The sequence below is a fragment of the Nymphaea colorata genome, chromosome 12 (genome assembly GCF_008831285.2).
Source record: "Nymphaea colorata isolate Beijing-Zhang1983 chromosome 12, ASM883128v2, whole genome shotgun sequence".
Taxonomy (NCBI): Eukaryota; Viridiplantae; Streptophyta; class Magnoliopsida; order Nymphaeales; family Nymphaeaceae; genus Nymphaea; species Nymphaea colorata.
Window position 1 is genome coordinate 2,269,478 of NC_045149.1, and position 22,173 is coordinate 2,291,650.

At 40.6% G+C, this 22,173-nt stretch overlaps 1 protein-coding gene across 3 annotated transcripts in view; it reads right to left on the reverse strand.

Annotated features, from left to right (window-relative positions):
- The window catches only part of LOC116266021 (poly [ADP-ribose] polymerase 1), a 51,976-nt gene that overhangs the window by 24,005 nt on the left and 5,798 nt on the right, over positions 1-22,173 (reverse strand). For 2 of the 3 annotated variants that reach the window (XM_031647073.2, XM_031647070.2), the window contains exons 6-10: positions 21,181-21,376; positions 20,936-21,097; positions 20,769-20,829; positions 20,559-20,622; positions 20,199-20,456 (exon numbers count right to left, since the gene is read on the reverse strand). In XM_031647073.2, coding sequence (XP_031502933.1) covers positions 20,199-20,456; positions 20,559-20,622; positions 20,769-20,829; positions 20,936-21,097; positions 21,181-21,376 — 741 coding nt within the window. The remainder of the gene's footprint in view (positions 1-20,198; positions 20,457-20,558; positions 20,623-20,768; positions 20,830-20,935; positions 21,098-21,180; positions 21,377-22,173) is intronic. The other variant, XM_031647072.2, reaches the window with a different exon arrangement.

Here is a 22,173-nt window from a genome sequence, read left to right on the forward strand (position 1 = left end):
TATCTTGTGATCAAAGGGGGAGAGATTCGACTAAGATCAATGATGCGTTCGTGACCTACGACCTCAAAACAAGTAATGTCGAATGTTCTTGTAAGAAATTTGAACTTAAAGGTATTTGTGTCGCCGTGCTCTAAAGACTCTCAATCGAGAGGACATTCAGGAACTGCCAGAGAGATACATCATAGGAAGATTGACAAAAAATACAAAGTTGGAGATAATGAAGAATTCTCCTAAAATTCCTTTCTGTGATGGTCTTAAGCCATGCAGCTTGTCCCGCTATCAGCATCTGTGTAAGAAATTGACTTATCTTGCAGACATGGCAGCAAGAAGCAATCGAGCTTATGAATACATGACGCAGTTGGCAAACATAGTCATAAGGAACGTTTCGACTCTATGCTGTGACAAAAATGTGGCAATTACAAGCCAGCCCAAAACAGGACGTCCTGTCGCCCCAAACCCCTCGGAGAAGAAGGAAAGCCATGATTTTGGTATCAATATGTTGTTTGATAATTCTGAGGTGAAGATTGTAAAATATAAGGGCACAAGTCTACCATTCAATTATTTGAAGAGGAAGCCAATATCTGATAGGAGTTTGTGTAGGACACAAAACGCCTTGGAAAAACAAGGTAGGAGAAGAGAAATCAAGCAAGAAAATCATCATCAACAAATTGAGTATGTTTCATTTATAAGTGGTGCATTTGATACCTTGATCTCGTCCACATATATGCAAGATGCATATGATCACAATAGTTTTTACAAAACTACTAAGAAGCTTTTTATATTCTACGTATTTTGTATTTTTTAACTTTAAGCACATTCTGATAATTGATTTTGTTTAATTGTTCCAGAACCTGTAACACTCGTTTTTGTAGGTGGGCCGGTTCGGATCCAAACCCGGACCCGAATCCAGTAGCGTGGGAGCCCGACGTCGCCCTCTTCTCCCTCGTTTCCCCTCTTCGTCTCTCCCTTTGCTACGACCACAGCGCAGAGAAGAGGAAGACGGAGGTCGGTGCAGCGGCGATGGAAGTGGACGGCGGCGGCGCTCATGAGCCATCGGTCTCTCCCTCTGTCTCTTCTTTCTTCTTCTTCTCCCCCGCCCTTTTACCGCACCTTCCTCTCTCTCGACTAGCTATCTCTCTCTGCCAACGCCTTCTTTTGCTCGCCTCTCTCTCCCGTGCTATTCCCCTCCGCCGCCACTCTCATGCTCTTTCGCCCTCTCTGCCTACACTCTCCCCTCTCCGCCAGCGCCCACTCTCTGGCCGTCTCTTTTTTTCTCTACATTCTCTCTCTCTTCTTCCCCCTCTTTGCCGAGCCTCCCCCTTTTTGCCTTGCCAACTGCCTTCTTCTCACGGCAGACTTCTCCTTTCATCTTCCTTTCGTTGATGTTCATCGTACTTATTGCTGGATGATTGGATTTCAGCTAGGGAAGTCTGCCTTCCCCCTTTTTTCGGCTATTAGGCCATGTGGTTGGTGACAGCAGCAATCTGGGGCTTTGGCACTTGATCGAACGCTTGAGGTGGCTGCCAAGAACATTGCGACAGTTTGGACACTAAGATTGGGGTGAGCGAGACCTAATCGAGCTTAGATTATTGAATATTATCTATTAGAGCATGTATAATTATTATTTGAGCATGCTAGACTCATGATTTAATGATTTGAAATGCATATTAGCGATGTTGCTATTTTGGAGGAAGTTTATGACTATTTTGAGAAGGACGAGTATCTACGTATATAATGGCTCTTCTAACATGTTGGGTTAATTTTCGAAGCAATAGGGAAGCATGGTAGAGATTGTGATGTTGTGGTGAAGGTTTAAAACCGTTTTAACGAACTTAGAAAATAGGCTTCTATTGATGTACATATGCATGGTATGTTGAGAATCTTAATTGCAGGGAAGACACCTCAACTAAAGAAAGCTAATGAGAAATGTGTTAGTGGTGGATTGATCGAACCATTGAGTTTTGACGCGGCAACGTCAAGAAGTTGGGAAGAGGCCTATTGGAGGGCTTGTAGGTCGACACTACCCGTCGACACCCTCTTGGGGCGATGACATGTGCCTTAATGATTTTGTTTTATATTTGTATGCATTGGAAAACCAAACTACTAGAGAATTTACCACTTGTGTATGTTTGCAGGTACACCGGGCGCGTTCAGTAGACCTTGAGCAACTACACGTGAAGCTCGAAGCGTTTTGGAGTGTTTTGTGGACACGCGACAGGTATGGCGGCATTCCAAGCAAATCTCTGCCAGGGGCCAACGTGTGAATGTGTGTTCCTAGGATTCCTAGGATTGTGATGTGATTGAATGATTGTTTGTGAGTGAATATGTATGTATGCAAATGATTTGATATATGATAAGTTTTGTTTTGAAAATCTATTAGAAGCTTATTTTGAAAATTGTTACGCATTTGCATGTGCATGCTAGAATTGATAACTGCTTAGGATAGATGAGGTGGGGTATCGAGTCGAGTGTCTCCTCGACCCCAATTGTGCATTAGAAAGCATCCTAGAATGATAACTGCCTAGGACAGCTACGAGCCAATCACGGATCGAGACTACTCTCCAGGATTTGGCTAAGTTTTTAAAGATGTGAATGAAGTGTTTGATAAGATGTGAGTTTTTATGAATGTGAATGTTGTGATTTGTTACATATGCATTGCCGCGGGCAATGATGCAAATGAATGAATTGGAAGGTAATTGTACCTGTACTGTATGACGGCTAGCTAAGAATGTAATGATATGTGTGGCACTCGTGTGGAGGCAATTGGAGGTGTGGGTGCACTCGTGAAGTGTAACAACCTCATGAGCTAGCCAGCCATTTTGTGAATGTGCAATTATAATGATAATAATGAAAGAATAAGAGATGAGAGGCCAATAGGATTAAGCCTGGACAACGGGCCGGGCCGCCGCTGGGCCGGCCAGGCCCGGGCCGCCGCTGGGCAGGCCAGGCCCGGCCCGATCGAACCCGGGTCCGGGCCGGAACCGGGCCCGATAGGCCAGCCCGGCCCGGCCCGACTCTCCCTCTCCGCTCCCCCTCCCCCTCCCGCTCCCCCTCCCTCTCTGCTCCCGCTCCCCCTCTCCCTCTCTGCAGTCTGCTTCCGTTCACCCTCTCCCTCTCCCTCTCTGCTCCCGTTCCCCCTCTCCCTCTTCCTCTCTGCTCCTGCTCCCCCTCCCTCTCCGCTTCCCCTCTCCCTCTATGTTGATCTGCTCCCGCTCCCCCTCTCCTCTCCCTCTCCCTCCTCCTCCATCTCCCTCTCCCCCTCCCTCCTCCTCCATCTCCCTCTCCCTCCTCCTCCGTCTCCCTCTCCCCCTCTCCCTCTCCCTCCTCCTCTGTCTCCCTCCCCCTCCTCCTTCCCCTCCTCCCCTCCTCCCCTCCTCCTCCGTCTCCCTCCCCCTCCTCCTCCATCTCCTTCCCCTCCTCCTCCATCGGAGCGCGACGTGACGGCGGGGGAAAGTCGCCAAGAGGGCGACCCGGGCCAGGCTGGGCCGGCCTCGGGCCGGCCCGATGCCCAGACCTGAGTAGGATGTGGCTATGTGTTTGGGAGTTGTCCCGCCTTCGCCACTGGTCTCGCTTGTTAGGAGTGCAGGCGGTGCAAGGCCCCAGGGTACTGTTATGTGATGTGCTTGGAGCGTTGGGCTCCCGCCTTCCCAACCTGGGTGTCCTAGAAAAGGCTGAGTATCTCTCCTTGGATGAGTGTTCTACCGCTGCAGCGGGAATGGATCCATACTGTTATGGGCCACCACGGGTGTTGTCTCTCGGCTGTAGGCCGCCTGCGGTGTGCACGTGTCTGTGCTTGCACCCACAGGAACTGTCAATTCACTAAAGCTAATGAAAATGAAAGTATATGAATGAAATGTATGTGAATGATGTGTATGTAAATTGAAATTGTGTTATCTTGGCCATTGAGTGGCCTTTACATGTCGTGGTCTATGTGAGGGGCCTTCTTGGCAAATGATGTGACTATGCCCTGACACGACATGATGATAATTTGTTTTTATGATTGTGATTATCTCATATTTGAGACCTACCTAAGAGGGTTTGGGATTTTCCTGGCTTGTTGCCATACTGCGAAGGCTAAGCCTTCAGTTGTTTCTTTTTTTCAGGTTTTGGCGGACCCAGGGCAGCAGGTTGATCAGATGGCTTCACTCACATTCTACTGGAGAGGTTTTGGGCCCCTTGTAGTTCTGGTGCATCTTATTTTGATTTTATTGATGTCTTGTTTTTGTTAGGCATCAATTATGTGGTTTGGGGCATTTTGTCATACATAGATGTGATTTTGTATGAACTGAAATTATTATATAAATGAAAGTTGCCCCATTGTTTCGAATGACATAGCGCTCTCTTTTTTTTTTTTGAACTGTTGTGTAGTCGCACTTCAATTCTTTAGGTTTAGAAAAAGTTTTTGTTTGAGGGTCAAAAAGTTGGGGTGTGACAGAATCCCATGAATTCGGTTGGACCTTCCCAATAATAGCCAGCTCTCATAATGTATCATATATTAAATGATTGTCTTAAAGTAATAGCTATTGAGGTAACAACACCTACAAAGAAGGCGATAAGGCACACAGTGACTAGAGAATGAGATAACAACGCGTCTACAAAGAATATGATAAGTAAATGGAGACGAAATAATGCAATAACATAACGAAAAATAATGGTTATGAAATAATGAGAGAAGACATGTGTACAAAGTAAGCGATAAATAATGGAGACAAAATAATGCAATCACGTGACAAAATAAATAGTTACGAAATAATGAGATAATGTGTCTACAAAGAGGGCAGTAATGGTAACGAGAGAATGAGACAACAAAGTGTCTACAAAGAAGGTGATAAGTAAATAGATACAAAATAATGCAATAATTTAACATAAGGATTGGTTAAGTAACGAGATAAGACGCGTTTACAAAGTAGGTAATAAGACGCGTTTACCAAGTAGGCAATAATTCAACACATCTACTTATTGCAAGCAAATTTTCATAAGATTTTCTAATATTATTGGTAGCATTAGCTTGGGTGAAGCTAGGCTTCCTTCGAGACATTATCTCCTGCATGTATTTCATCATGAGCACATTGCAGTCATGGTTGTTTGTTTGCTATGGACATTTAACTGGTAAAAGGTTATAGTCATCCACCATTGTGATGCTGAAGACATGTCTAAAGCAATATTTCTGTACAAGAACCAAAACTTCTAAAACAACAAACACAACTTATCTTAATAACAATTAAGGTTAAACTGCATACTAGTCTGTAGGGTTCTTCCGCTATTTGATAGTTGTCATAGCCTAAGAATGGATTGTATATATGCACTTGTTTTTCAATGTTGTGGAGGACGTACAACACCTTGTTAGATACTCTAGATAGTTGATTAGAGTGTTTCTGCAATATTAAAAAATTGGAGTGTAGGTCTTTTAATTTTATCTAATGTTGCTTTGACTAATATTGTAAATGTTGTACCGCCAGCCCTAATCTTTTTAACTTTGAGATTAAGGTTACGTTAATGACATCTTTTTGGCTTCTCTCTCTCTCTGATTGTAACATGGTATCAGAACCATCTCCGGCGTCGACAACCAAGTAAGTCCTCTGGCGACTCCCTTCTTCGGCAACTTCTTCCTCCATTGACCACCTTCCTCCGCCCTCTTCTCGTCGCCCATCTCTATTCCTTCTTATCCACCAACAAAGAGGCGGTAAGAGAATAGAGTTTGGGTGTGCTGCATGGAGAAGGACCTGATCACGCCTATGTGGAAGGCGTGATCAGATCCTTAAGTGGATCTCGTGGATGCTGCTTAAGGTGTGATCAGAATTTCACATGGATCATGTGGAGCAAAGTTGATCTGCTGATCGTGGAGGCTGTTTTAGATTTGTCCTTGACGTGGATGGTACTCTACTCTACTGATCGTATGAGGGGCGACTGAAAGCAGAGCAGCAGCAGTCTGCAGTAATTAGCAGAAAACAGCAGCAATCTTCTGAAATTTCGTACGTGGGCCAGCTGTCATCCGAAGCAGTCGACTCTAGGGCTGCACAACTAGTCGAGCCAACTCGGGCTCGACTCGAACTCGCTCGAAAAGGCTCGGCTCGAGCTCGACTCCTTTATAAACGAGTGAGTTCGAGTTGAAAGTTAAACTCGAAACAGTAAACGAGTCGAGTTCGAGTTGCAAAAACTCAACTCATTTAAACTCGACTCGACTCGACTCGTTATATAATCAATTGAATTGGATAAACCGGTTTGCAAAACCGGTTCACCGGTTTAGGGTAAAAACTTTTTCTCTTTGGAGTCTTCGCATTTTCACTCTTCCGTCTTTTGCCTCTCTTTCTTCCTGTCTGCTCTCTCTCTTGTTGTCTTCCCTCTTCCGACGACCACGACCTTCGGCAGCTCGGCCTTCCGTCTTTCCAACTGCTCTCTCTCTTCATGTCTGCTCTCTCTCTTCCCATCTGCTCTCTCTTCCCGTCTTCCCTCTTCCGTCAACAAGACTGCAAGGCAGGCTGCCTTTACTAGAGGGAAGCCAAAACCAGTTCGTGGTCTTCAGTCAGGTGTTCAGTGACATCGTTCGATCCTCTTCGACTGTCAACTTCCCTCTGGCTAACTTCCTAGTCCAGCAAGCTCCACTCCTCTCATGAACCAGATACCTTCTCTCCTCTGCCGCTTACACTCTCTCTTCTTCCTAACCTTTCCCCCTACCCTTTCTCCAAGTTAATCTGTTCAGGTTTTGCTAATCAATAGTATTTTTTGGGCATAGTCTCTCTTTTCTGGAGTCTCTTTCTCAGAGTTTGTTTGGCAAGCAGCAGGAAAATGTCAAAACATCTCACCGGTTCTGGTTTTTTCTTTTTGATTTTTGGCTGAGATTTCTTGTTGTGCATTGCACATTCTTGCTTGTTGGGTTCGTTACCCTGTTTATCTATTGTTCATGTGTTGGTTTCTGATAGATGAAGATGGTTGATCATATTTTTTGTTTTCTATGCTACTTTGTGTTACTTCTTTTTCAGGCATTCATTGAATGGGTTAAAGTATTCCCTGAATGTGAAACTTTGCTTGATTTTTCAGCATCAAATTTTCCTGTCATGCTTCTTGTCACCGCCGCACGGCCTGCACAAGCAAGGCAGCACCACCATCCGGCATCCCACATCCGGAGCCAAGCTTGGCTGTGGCAAAGGTGAAGACGCTTCCATGTTTAGGATTTCTTTTTCGATCTTCTGTGCCAATTCCTTTGTTTTACCTTCTTGCTGGTCACGTCCTTGTGCTTCGGCTTTTCGAAGGTTCAGATTTGACAAAATATGGTCTGATTATGTTGATGGTTCCTCGGACTTATGAAGTTCAGCTTCTTTTCTTTTTTCCCTTCTTGTGAGCCCGATGGATTCTAGATGATAGTAGATAGCATTTGGACAGATGAAGCTCTCATGTTTCTGTTTGTTGTTACATTAATATATCCTATTGTATAATCAGCAGCAGCATCATAGAACCTGTATATGCTATTGGGTCATCATGAGCACTAGCCACGAGTTAAAAGGGTAGGTTACTTCTAAGGTAGATGCCATCTCTTTTTTCGTTTTTCTTAATAGCAATGAGATAATCTCGTGGTGTCTGAATTTGAGTCCGCCTTGAGAGTTGGACCATACCATTCAGCTAGCTTGTTTGATGCCAGCAGCAGTACGCCTTCTAGTCCATTTAAAGCATGTTTGTGCTGCTTCTAGAAGTGTTGTTCTGCTTCTAGAAGCTTGAAATGAGTCTGCTCATCTTTATCATTTGTCTCAGCATTCAAGATAAAAGTTTGTTTATATTTGGAACTTTCTATAGGACGAGAAAGAGGAAAGAAGGCTGAGGAGGATTCAAGCAAACAGAGAATCTGCAAGGTAGACTATCAGACGAAGACAGGTAATGGTTTCTGTTTACCATGGATTTTATTCAACCTTGCTTTTGTTGAAGTGTAATTGCTGTTAATCCTTTTGGGCAGAGTTAAGGGTTTTGGGTTGCATGTGCAGCTTATAACAGGTTACGTTGAAAAGAAAGGGAAAATGCTGTAAACCAACCACCATCAAAAGGCCTCAGTGCAAAAAAGAAGAGGAAGACTGCGCAGGTATTTCTACTGCTTCACTCCAAGCTCCGGCCTGTTTCATTTTTCCTGGAATCATCTTTGTTTCACCCAAGTCATGGAGTGCCATTATATTCACTTAAATATTTAATCTCTTCTCAATCTGTTCTACATTTTTGAATGCCTTGATTCTTGTTTTTGTTTCTCTCGTTCACATTGTTATATATCTGTGTTGGTACTGCATGCACACCTGCGTACATATATGCTGAAGTGTGTGCTGAAACACACGTTTGCAAAATATAGAAGGCTGGATTTATTGCACTGAGATTCATGGGAACTTTTATGCTTTGACATTTCAGTCCAACATATAATACTAGATGATGTTCTGGTGAGTTGACATGGAAAAAATAATTCAGTTGACTTTTGGTTTCAGGTATGTCCTTCTCAGCTTTTAATGCTGAAGAAATTTTATTTACCGCATCTTCTAAAACGTGCTGGGTCTCACTCCATGAAACCAATATGCCTGGGAACAGACTTTAATATTCATGTCTACTAAAAGCTTACATCTTATTACAGATTGATTCCAGATTCAGAGCTCACAGCTCCAAAGGAGAAGAAACTCACAGGCAGGCAATATTTTGAAAGTGGAAAACACACCATGGTATGTCTTCCTCAATCATGGGAGTGATTCTCTTCTTTTGAATTTTGATGTTGTTTTTATTTTCTCCTTTTTGTCACCGTTATTTTCAAAATTTCAAGTAGTTAGCTGTAATTAGATAATCTATTATCCACATTTATGATTGAATAAAGAAAGCAGCTCCATCTGCTGAAGACTCAGAGGAAGAAACTGATGAAGATATTGAATTTGATGATGATGATTTTAAAGGTGGACTTCTTGTGTCTCCTAGAATTTGATTTCCTGTTGTTAGACTGTCTATCTACTTTCTAGCTAAATGTGCATTTCAACAGCAATCTTATGTCTGCAGATGATGATGAAGAACTAAGAAGACATGCTTCAGCATTATCTCTCAGAGAAGGCAGAGATAGCATTCAAACTGCCATAGCCAGAGTCCCAAATGTACCAGATTCATTGAGGAGAGCTATTAGTTCTCAACTTCCATTAATTGATACAAGTTAAATGCCCAAACGAGCTAAAAGATTGAAATGCCTAAACGAGCTAAACAAGTAAATGCCTAAACGAGCTAAACGAGTCAGCGCCTAAACGAGCTAAACGAGTCAGCGCCTAAACGAGCTAAACGAGTTACAGTTAAACGAGTAAATGCTAAACAAGTTAACGAGTTAAATGGGTTAATCGAGTCGAGCTCGAGCTCGACTTTGTGTAGTCGAGTCGAGCTCGCGCTTGCTATAAGAAGCTCGAGTGGAGTTCGAGCTCGGGTCGAGTTCGAGCTCGAGTAATTTTAGCCGAGTCGAGCTCGAGCTGGCCAAGCTCGGGCTCAGCTAGGCTCATGTGCAGCCCTAGTCGACTCAAATTTTCGTAATATGTTATCTTCTCTCTTTTATACTGTTCAGAATTGGTTAGTTCTATGATTACAGATCCCTCCTCGTTGCCTAGTGTGTGATATTTGTATGATCTTCGAGGACAGTAGAGATATTCTTCTCTACAGTGATTGACTGTTGCATCCTATATATTGTGTCAGTTTTTTTTCTTGTTATCTGCTATGGCTGACGGTAGTAGGTCCGTAGGTTCTAATGAATACAAGATGGCTGGTAACTCCTCTTTCTATGGGACCACAATCAAACTTGATGGTTCGAATTATGAAATCTGGTCTAGGATGTTTATGATATCTATAGCTGGTCATAGGAAAAAATATATCCTTGAAGAAAATGAACCCACCAAGAAGAAAGGGAAATATGCTGTGTGGGATGAAAACAATAACATTGTGATGTCATGGATTATTAATAGCGTAGAGTCTCGTATAGCTTCAACAATTGCATACTATACCAAGGTTAAAGATATGTGGTCTTTCTTGAGGAATACATATTCTCATGCTACTAATGTTAAGATTTTACAATTGGAAGAGGAGTTATGTAACATACGGCAAGGTGATCATGACCTATCACAATATTTTGGTACATTGACTACTGCGTATGAACATTTAAAAGCTCTTCGTCCACTTTGCCAGCACTGCTATGAATCACACTTTGAAACTGGTATGTTAGCAAAGTTTCTATCTAGGTTATCTTCAGAGTACTCTGTGGCAAAGGCTCAAATCCTCACAAGCAGTGATCTCTTTGACTTAGCAGACACATATAATAGGCTGAGTTGTCTTGCAGCCACTCTTTCTCAGCCTATGCATGACACACTGGTCTCTGTGTTTGTGATATCAGGAGGACGTGGCCATAGTCCTTATGTTGGAGCTAGGGGACGTGGACCAACCCGTGGTGCAGGACGCGGCAAGTTTCAATGCACCTTTTGTGACAAACTGGGTCATTTAGAGGATCGTTGTTGGGACAAGCATCCTCACCTCCGTTCTGTTGGTCCACCTGGGCATGGTGGAGGTAGAATCATTGCAAGCAAAGGTCCTTCTTCATCCTAAGCAGCCTCCTCAAAGGCTACAATATCTATGGTTGAGTCTTCTACTGATTCTCCTATATCCATGTCATATTCACTTAACTTAAGTAAGGATGGATATGATTTTGTTCTTGCTCAGAGATCTGCTTCTACATCTGCCACCACTACTGCGATAGACTCAGCCTTTTTTTGTTGGTGCTCCTACCGATGACTCAGGTATGATGTGGATGATAGATTCTGGTGCATCCAAGCACTATTGGAACCACAGGTTTTGTCGTCATTAATCAAATTCTCTACACCACAGCATGTCAAACTGGCTAATGGCAAGTTGTCCCCTGTTTTAGGCAGCGGTGATATCTATCTCCTACACTTAGGCACTATTACACGTGCTATATGCTCCTCGGTTTCCTATTAATTTGTTATTTGTTAAGCAACTGGCTAATGACTTACAGTGTAGAGTCATTTTTTATCTTGGTTCATGTTCTTTTCAATCCCGGTTCATGTTCTTTTCAAGACTTATTAACTGGGAAGATGATTGGTGGCAGATATGAACGTGAGGGCCTCCATTTCCGGTCAGTCCCAGTAGATGTTGCTACATCTTCATTCCCCTCAATGACTTCTCCTTTCCAATGGCATCTCAGACTAAGTCATCCATCGGAGTCCAAACTTCGTCGCATTTTTTCAGATATGTCTGCATCAGAGTCTTTCTTAAGTGATGCTTGCCAGTTAGGCAAGCATACACGGAGCAGTTTTCCTTCGAGTTAGAGTCTATCTAGTCAAAGTCCGTTTGATCTTCTTCATGTCAATGTGTGGGGTCCTAGTCGGGTTTCTTTTCGCTCACGTTTTTTGTATTATCTTGTTTTGGTTGATGATTTTACTAAAGTCAGTTGAGTATTCTTGTTACGGGAAAGATCTGAAATTACATGCATTCTTCAAAAATTTGTCAAGGAAATAAAGACTCAATTTGGTTTTATTATCAAAAATATTTGCACGGATAATGCTCTTGAATTCAAAATCCTCTGTTGTACTTCAACTCTATGTCAATCATAGAATTCGACCACAATATACTTGTCCCCACGTGTCCCAACAAAATGGTGTTGCCGAACGCAAACATCCGCAACTCCTAAATGTGGCCCGCACCCTCATGCTGCACTCTCACATGTCTGCCTATTTCTGGGGTGATGCTATTCTTACAGCATGCTATCTCATTAACAAATTACCTTTGATAGCCATCCAAGAAGGTATTTTCATTCAAAGTTTACATCTTGATCGACCATTATTTCATATACCTCCCAAAGTATTTAGATGCACCTGTTTTGCACACATTCTAGGGCCAAACAAAAACAAACTTGTTGCCCAAGCCATCAAATGTGTATTCATTGAATACTCTGTCAATCAAAAAGGATATAAGTGCTTTATCCCCAGACCAAGAAAGAGATTATCAGTGTGGATGTTACATTCTTTGAGTTTCGTCCTTACTTTTGCTCTTCGAGTCCTCCTACATTTCAGATGGTTGTATCCGCCCCTCTTCCTATTCCTCTAGTGTCACTTGAGTCTGTTCCTCCTTCCCAACCTATCACGTGAATGCTTCCTTGATCCTCCATTAGTCTACACTCGTCGTCATGGTCCCTCTCCCAACCGCCCACCAACGTCTTCTCAAGAGGTAAGCTCTACTGATAAGACTTAGGTATAAATGATGACTACTCTGTAGATAATCTCCCTATTGCTATTCGCAAGGGCCAGTGACAGTGCGCACTACATCCGATTTCTAATTATGCTCTACGGACTATCTGAGTACAAGTTTGGTGCAGTTTGATCGAGCTATGTCTAGTCACAGTGTCCCATCCTCCCACCATCAAGCCTTGTTAGATTCTCGATAGAGGCAAGCCATGCAGAAGGAAATTGATGCTCTTATCTCTCGGGAGACTTGGGACTTGGTGGATCCACCGATGCACTCTGATGTGGTTGGCTCCAAATGGGTGTTCATCATCAAGTATTATTCTGATGATTCAGTTGAACGGTTCAAAGTATGTCTTGTCGCTAAAGGATATACACAAACTTATGAAGTTAACTTCTTTGAAACTTTTTCACCCGTGGCTCGGTTGGGCACCATTCGACTGGTTATATCTCTTACTGTCCAGCAAGAGTAGCCGCTACTTCAGCTGGATTTTAAAAATGTCTTTCTATATGGAGATCTCGCTAAAACCGTCTATATGCAGCAACCACCTAGTTTTGAGCGACAAGATGAGTGTTTCAACTTTCAAGGTGTGTAAATTGAAAAGGGCTATTTATGGACTAAAACAGAGTCCCCGCGCATGGTTCCATAAGCTAACTGAGGTTGTATCTAAGTGTGGATTTCGAAGAACCCAACTTGATCACTCGTTGTTTATCAAACGAGGCATATTTGGTATAGTGATATTGATTGTATATGTTGATGATATTGTTTTCACCCGGGAAAGTAATTAAGAGATAGCTCAAACAAAGGAGTTTCTATAGAAACACTTTGTCACAAAAGATCTTGGTCAACTCTGTTATTTCCTTGGTATTGAGGTGGCCCGTAGTAAAAGAGTTGTAGTGTCTCAAAGAAAATATGTTATTAATCTTCTGTAGGAAACAGGTCTATTGGGGGCTAAACTTGCCACACTTCCCATAAATCCTTGTGTTCATATTCATGATGATGAATTAGAGCAGTTTGACTCTAGATCTTACAAATTGCTGATAGGAAAACTTTTATATTTGACTGTCACTCGACCTGACATTAGCTTTGCTGTAAATAAGCTAAGTCAATTCATCGAAAAACCTCGGAAGGTTCATCGGGAGGCTGCTCTAATGGTAGTTAGATACTTAAAATCAGCCCCAGGCAAGGGGTTATGGTTCAAAAAGGGAGAATGGTTGACATAGAAGCTTATAGTGATGCTGATTATGCAAGGTCTGCAGATGACAGGAAGTCTACTACAGGTTTTTGTGTCTTTGTGAGAGCAATCTTATTTCTTGGAGGAGAAAGAAGCATAATAATGTGGTGGCTCGATCTAGTGTTGAGTCTGAATATAGGGCTATGACTCAAATTAAGGCTGAAATGTCATGGGTCAAATCAGTGCTTCTAGATTTGTGCATTTCAGTGAATCTCCCAATGAAGATGTATTGTGATAATAGGGCAACAACATATATCGCAAACAACCATGTCTTCCATGAAAGGACTAAACACATTGAAGTGGATTGTCACTACGTTCGGGACTTAGTACAAGAAGGTGTTATTAGCATTGTTCATATCTCCTTAGAAGATCAAGTTGTTGATATTTTTAACAAGGCTCTTCCCATAGGCGATTTCCTGAGAGGTTGTAACAAGCTGAGCATGATTGATATATATGCTCCAGCTTGAGAGGGAATGTCAGATACTCTAGACAGTTGATTAGAATGTTTCTGCAATATTAGAAAGTTGGAGTTTAGGTCTTTTAATTTTATCTAATGTTGCATATGCCAACACTTGCTTTTCTTTGTCCCTTTACAATGTTCGAAACCACATATTGTTTTGTAGGTTATGTGCTTCAATTATTTGTCTTCACATACATTCGAACGTCTCACCATCTTCGCACTTAAGAATGCAATTTGCAAAACTTTTTTTAAAGTCAGTCTTATGATGCATTACATGTTCTATGTTCTTTGTTGCATTTTTAGTATATGCCACAAGCGCAAATGATGATGCACCTTTGGCCATACGAAGGACACTGTAGCTGCTATTGCATTGTCACCATCCATCAACACAACTTTGGGGTGCTTTCCGTTAAGGGCCTCGGTGAATACCTTGAACAACCACTCAAATGTCTCAATGGTCTAATCAAAGCAAAATGCACTGCCGAAAGTACAACTTTTAAAGTGATCGTTCGCCCCTACGAATTGTACAAAGAGCCATCCGTGGGTATTGACCTTCATAGTTGTGTAAAAAATAAACATATCGCTAAAGCATCAATAATCTAAACTCGACCTCGAGTCTACCCTAAAGACATTTGTAGCATAACCATCCTTGTCCATCTGAATGGCGCTGTAGAAACCTGTGTCTTTGCTTAATCTTTTATGAATAGATTCAACCAATGCCATAATTTCTCCTTCTTTCATCGATTTTGTCCTCTTTCGCCTCAAGTGGTTTCTATGATCATGCGTATGAATGGAACATTCTCACGGCTACCTTCTACGTCAACAAACAGGTCATCTGCCTTCCTTCGCGGTATGCCTGCACCATCAGCCAGTTCACTTATTTCAGCATGCAACAATGACAATTTGCTATGCGACCTCAACATGTGGGTCATGCAAGAAGATGCCAATAGATGGTTGTGTTCAATCATGACTGCACAACTATCAATATTTTCAATTTAGATGCTTGCCAACTCCAAATTAGCAGCACAACTGCCCCTTGTATTAATCTTGTGCTTCTTTACACATGAAACTGATCTCTTCCATCCTTCTTTCGAACAAAGATATGACCTTCTCACAACCATGCCCAGTGTGTTTCTATTTCACACTGGTACGTCGGTATGGCAAAACTGGTACGCGGCTACGTTGTGGTACGTTTGGATCTGGTTCCGGGTCGGAACCAGATCCAAACCGCGATAAAACATAAAAACAGACCAGCGATTTCTCCCTCTCAGCTTTCTTTGCTCTGGTTCCGGCGGGTGCTTGGGTAGGTGGGGACGGACAGTGGGTTTCTTCTGGACGGCGGATTTCTTCTAGCAACGGATGGCAAATGCTTAGGTTTCTTCATTTCTTTTTTTTTTTGGTTTCCTTTTGATTTTTAGGGTTTTGATCTGCTTCATTGAGGCGGGATTTGTTCTTCTTTCTAGTTTATCAAAATTGATGGCACATTCCAGCAGAATTTCCTGCTCCCTATTCATCTGTTTTGAGTTTCGCCATCTGTTTGACTGTTTCAAAAGCCTATTCATATCTAGCTCGCCGCCTGCTCCCTGTTCATGTCATGTTTTGAGTTTTTTCCTTTTTCTTTATACATTCAGTTATCAACTAAGATTTCTTGCTCCCTCTTCATGCCATCTCAAATTTCCTGCTCCCTGTTCTTGTTGTGTTTTGTTGGTTTTCTCTCTTCTGTGAAAACTGAAAACTAAAACTTGCAATGCTTGAAATTAGAGATTGTTCATGCCGTGTTCTGTGAAAACTGTAAGTCTGTAACTTGCAATGCCATGTTCTAAGATTTCCTGCTCCCTGTTCATGCCATCTCAAATTTCCCCTGTGCTTTTTGTTAGGCTTCATTTCCCTGTGCTTCAGACATGTTCCCTTGTATGTCTCTTCCATTTGCATCATATGCAAAATGCAAGTGGTTTTGCATATGCCCTTGTCGAGTTATTTAATTTGATTATAACTTATAAGTTATGCACTATGCAGCATACGATTGTTGCTACCTTGTTGTTAATGTTCCTTGCGTAGAACAACATATAACAACTTGTTATATGTTGTTCTATGCAAGGAACATTTTATGTTTTTTTTATGAGATTACTTATGAAACTATGAAAGGAACATTGTCATTTGTTTTTTCAATTTTTTGAATTAGAAATATATAATTTTCGTTGTACCGCTGTACCAAAATTTACGAAAACACCGTATCAGTACCCGTACCTATGTGACATAAGTGTGTTTCTCTCTATCCTACCCTTCCTTACACTAAACCCTGGCGAAAAGCATAACAATTGTAGAAATTGTATGTTGCGTCCTTCGTCTCGAACTTCATTCCTACAACAGGAGCATGTTCTTCGGGATTCTCCGTCTCGAACTTCATTCCTACAATAGGAAACTCCATTCCCACAACATGAGCACGTTTTTCGAGATCCTTTGTCTTGAACTTCATTTCCTACAACAATACTCCATTTCTTACAATATGAGCACGTTCTTCGGGATCCTCCATCTCGAGCTTCACTCCTACAACAGAAGCACATCCTTTGGGATTCTTCATCTCTTTGCAGAGGGACTCAATCTCTTGTTCGTCGCCATTTGATGATGTAAATATTTCATACATTGTGCCATCTGCAATGCATAAAGTTCGTCAATCAAATAACATCTTCACATTATCTCACGAATTATTGATTTCACGCATAAATTCCTTATATCAAATAACATTCAACATTATCTCACCATAAAGTCTGTCGGTCAATAACGAACCCTATCTCACACCGTCTACTTATCACCTACTTTTTAGACGCGTTGTTATCTCATTCTCTCGTTACCATTCATTGCCTTATTAGTAAACTCGTTGTTATCTCATTATTTCGTAATCATTTCTTTCGTTACTTGATCGCATTATATCATCTCCTTATCGCCTACTTTGTACACGTGTCTTCTCTCATTATGTCCATCAATAACGAAAAGAATGGTTACAAAATAATGAGATAAATTGGGATGCATAAACTTATCTCTTGCATTTGCTATCTCATGCATTCGTTATGCCACGAATTTGTTATTTCATGCAAACTATCTCAAATACGTTACATCTAGCACATAAACTACGATGCAGTCATTATTTCGTCTATAAGATCCATATGACATTGTACCCGTTGCGTCGACATTTTCTTCCTTTTTGAGCTCTGCCTTCACCTTCAGATCCTCAGGAAGTGCTCGTTCGATTTCTTCGAATGTCCGACCATCAAAAAAAAAAGACCTGCAGAAGTCATTGACTTTGTCAACGTCGCCCAAAAAAAAAGCACAGCGACACGTTGAGAACTCACCATCATTTCCTTTTGTTGTCATTCCCACCATTTCTGCTTCAAGGTCAACTTTTCGTCACCGACAACCACCGTGGTCCTTCCTTCCTTCAATAGGAACCTCTCTCTCCTTTTTTTCTTATTCCGAACCGTCTTCCTTTGCGTGAAGGAATACATGTGGCGTGAAGGAACACAAATTAAGTACGTATGTTGTGTCTGTGCAATGTAAGGGCATTCCAATAAATATGCATATGTACATTTTATGTCACAAAGGTCAATACTAGAACTCTACATATAGGTAGTAAGGTCTAGACTATAAGGGCATTCATTTAAGTATGCACATATACCTTTTCCATCACTAAGGTCAATACTAGAACTTTACATATACGTAGTAGGGTCCACCTTCGGCGTACACTTGTTGCGTACACGGAGGTGGTGCACAAAACTCGATCTCGGCTCAGATGGGCTGTTTAAACTTTAAACGTTTCAAACCACCTAGATCCCAAATGACCCGAATCAGATATTGGGTTTGCTCAAATGAACCCGGACCCAGCTTTAGAATTGCAGGAACTGGTTTCTGGAGACCACGTATCGGTCTGTTTCATGCATGAAACCGGTCTAGACTCCAAGGCACCATCGAGCTAGGGCTCGAGGTTCGGGTGTCTCTCTCAACCCTGCCCCTCTCCCCTTTCTCTTTGTCAGGCACAAGAGAAGGCTGCAGACCTGCAGGCCGTTCGCGAGACGCACAACGCTGCCTGACCAATTGTCAACAGCGGTTGGCTGCCCAAGATCTTAGGGTGGTGCACATAACTCGATCTCTGAGACCCGAGAGAATATAAAAACCAAGTTGGACCGGTTTTAATGCATCAAAGAGACCAATATGGGTCGCTAGAAACTACGTTGCAATTCTGAAGTAGGGTCCAGGTTCATCTAAGCAAACCCAAGATCTTATCCGGGTCATTTGGGATCCAGGAAAAGTTTAAACAGCCCATTTGCCTTCCTTCTTTCACCACTTAATGTCTAGTTCCTCCAACACTGAGTGGACTAGGGGGAATATCAACCACCTAGCTACAAGATCTACATCGCCGAGGATGACTTTTTTCAACCCTAGGAGAATGATGCAGGAGCAAAGCATGAAAAAAAAAGATTTAGTTTCAATTGGCTTTTATTTTATTTTTTTATTTTATTTGGATCTCATTCTAGTATTTTAGGGTTTGATTTATTATTACTTTGTTTGGATCCAAATCCAGGGGTCCATTTTAGGCTATATAAAGATGTTTAGAGTCTCATTTGTAATTAGTTTTGGAGTTTAATGAAATCCTAATCTCTTTGAGTTTTCCTATCCTACAGTTATTTCCGTTCAGTTTCGCATTCCCTTTGATTTCCCTAGTTCAATTTAGACGTTGATTGTGGGTTAGAGGAGCAGTCGTCTTCCCCACTACGTCAGTAATAAGCTAATATACAGTTGTTCCATAAGTTACATATTCTTGCTTTATAATATAGATTAACAAATTTTCTCTTATTTATTTTACAATTAGAAAAAGCATCAGTAAGAAAGCAGAGATTTCAATTTGATCATATCAAACTCCAATGTGTTGGATTCATGGTTAAGGAATAACCATCAACCATATTGTAAAGGGATGATCTTGAGTGGTTGATAATGAAGGAGCAAAGGACGTTTGTGGGGAGTATGTATATGTTGGTGAGGATATTGAATTTGAAGAAGATGATGCAAATGATGATGGGAATAAAGACGAAAATGAGAATGCAAATGAAAATGAAGACGAAGATGATGAATGATGATCTTTTCATTTATTATTTGCATTCGATGTATAACACTTTAAACTTATTTAATAATGTGCTAAAGTTTGACCATAGTAACAAAAAACTTTCTCGCATTTCAATGGTGAGGTTTTTCTCGAGTATAATACGATGGGCTTGAAAAAAAAAGTAAAAAATACAATATAATTTAAAAAATTACAAAAAACTAAATATGAGGGGAAAACAAAATAAGGGGAGAAACTAATGATACAGACATCAAAAAATAAGTAGATTTGCAACAAATAAAAATTATAAAATAAAAAAAAACAGTTTGGCCTTAAAAAGGTGAAAAAAAAAAGAAAAAAAGAAAAAACAACAAAAACGCAAAAAAATGTGGTTTTCAACGTTTTTTTTGTGTTCTTTCATTTACATTTTTTTGAAAAAAAACAGCATTTTGTTTAAGTTTTAAACAACTACTTTATTTATTTCCTTTAAAAAAACACATTTTTTTGTGACTATGGTTTTTAGCATTAAGATTAACGTTAAATAGATGAATGTTCATTGCCATGAGGCAATATTTATGCATTACATATTTTTTATAAAGGACATACTTCATAATGAAAAAATAAATTACAATTACATTTACAGTACATTACATTATTACAGTGTATCTATTGGTAAACTAATATGGGTGGTGAACGCATCTTTTACAACTTTGGACAAAATAGTAAAGAGAAAAGAAGCACCTCATCATGTTAATGAAAAAGGAAAGCACAACATTTGATGATGTAATTGCCTTTAAATTAAGTTGGATGGAGATATTATGTGAGAAAATGGAGAAATTGCAATAATATGAAAGGCAAAATCTTACATCCAGTCCTATAAACTTAGCTTTGATCCTCCCCTTTGTTAAACACATAGATACATCATACATGAAGATCATACAACTCAAACTATAAAAGTAGCCATTTTAAAAGGAAAATCCTGAACCATACATGTACAAAAATGCTACACAATTATTCAGTGCAATAAGGTGAGGTAAGCTATTATGCAACCACCTAAATTATTCAGCTTAACAGGTTAGTTGATCTCCAGTATGAACTTGCAGAAACAAACAGACCATGAGGTAGCCAGGTTGTGAGAAAAACAGAAAAGGATTAAACAGAGTAGGGCGAGAAATAACCTATTAATCCCAGTTGATAAATCAGACATATTCAAAGTCGTATTGTATATGCTATTTCCATCCTCCAATATATGACCAGAATCCTGCAGACCAGAAGATTCATGCACAGAACTTCGCCCTTTAACTTTTACAGTCATTACCTCATTTTTTGAAACCTCAACAACAGACTCAACCACATATTGTGCCACTGAAAGTCGCCTCTGCTTCTCAATACAATCAACCAGATAATTTTCTCTTACAATGGGCACCTTCATCCTTCTGCAACATGGAAAGCATGACTCACAGGCTCATATAGATGCATGAATTTAAAATACCAATTGCATTGTATGCTAGGAAAATCATATTCATTGTAACTCTCACCTAGCTTTTCTAACCTCCACCACAAGTTCATCGATTTCACCCATGACAACCAAACAACTTGTTTCTGGGAAACAGTGAGGAAAAGAATGACAAAATCAGGTTGCTTATTTTTCTTTCACAGAATAGATAAATTCGTATTTGTACATCAACATTCTACAAAAGAAACAAAAAGGTCCAAGAGTTTGAGGCTTTGAGCCTATATGGTCAAACCTTTTTTTGTCTTTGCATGAAATACTCCGCCTGCATCTTTGATCATTTTTTTCCACTTTTCCTGTCATGTGCAGCTCAACATAAGAAAGTTAGTATTACGTATTTCTAAAAGGTGATATAAAAATTCCACATAAATTTCTTCCTCAATCAACACTAGTCTGACGCACCAGTGGTTCCCCCGATTTGCCAACAATAGCAACCTTTAAATCTGCCAATCTTCCACTGTCAGAGAAAGCAGATGATCTGGCACCCACACTTGCACTTGGTTGGTTCAAAGATTCTGGAGGAAGAACTCGGGCAGGCTTTTTAACTTTTTGGGATTTGAACCACTGCATTCAAACAGTTTTCAAGCTGGAACCATCTCTTTTTGGATAACTGGGAACTATTTATACTAGCATGACATATCTAATACCTTACAAAGGTAATCACTAGCTGTCCCTTCTGGAATTTTCCACTTTCCTTGTATGCGGTCAGGTGTATTGCATGAATAAGAACACTTACTCCATGCAGACACATACCCATGGCATCTATAGTTTCCTCCAGAATAATGAAGTGAACCTGAACAGACGGGGCAGCTGCTTAGTGCACCAAAGAGCATCCCATCAGCACTGCAAGAAGAGATCCAGCTAAGAAAATTATCAACCAGTTTATGCAAATTTACACCTTGGTTTCAGCAATGATATCCAACCTAACACTCCCAAATGGAACATTCTTGCACAAAAAAGCTGACAAATATATTTCAATATAACAATCCTGAGACTCCCAAATGGTACATTCTTTCACAAAACAAAAAATGTGATAAATATATTCATTACTTTCCAAATTCAAAATAAGAAAGGATTGCATAGTATGAGGCTATAAACTTAGATTCAACATCATAAACTTCAGGAACTAATAACAAGTGGCCAAGAGTAATTTAGGCACCAGCATAAAAATGAAATCTTTACGCACAGATTGAAGAACTATCTTAATCTAGATAAAAAATGCATACATCTACAATTTTAAAATTCGACCAGACTGGGAGCACATGGAATGGCAGACCTTATCTTAGATTCAGGACACGTGGTTAGGTTTCATCTTGACTTAGCACCCAACTATTTGAAGCTTTGTATAATTTCTATATGTAGAGAATGCTTGGGCTCAACTAGACCTATGTGTACCCATGTAAAGCAATTATTTAAAGGATGCAAGTATTTGAACTTTTACAGTCTCTTGAAGCTGATACTTATCAGTAATTGTTGTAGCCAAAATATGATGAAACAGTACAAATCACTAGTGAACTTTAAAAACTTAAGCATCATTTATCCAAAGACTCTAAACCACATGAGGACTTGTAATTTGAGAATTAAAATTGTTAAATAAGTATCATCGTCTGCTTTGTGTATGACTATCAGAAGCTCATTGA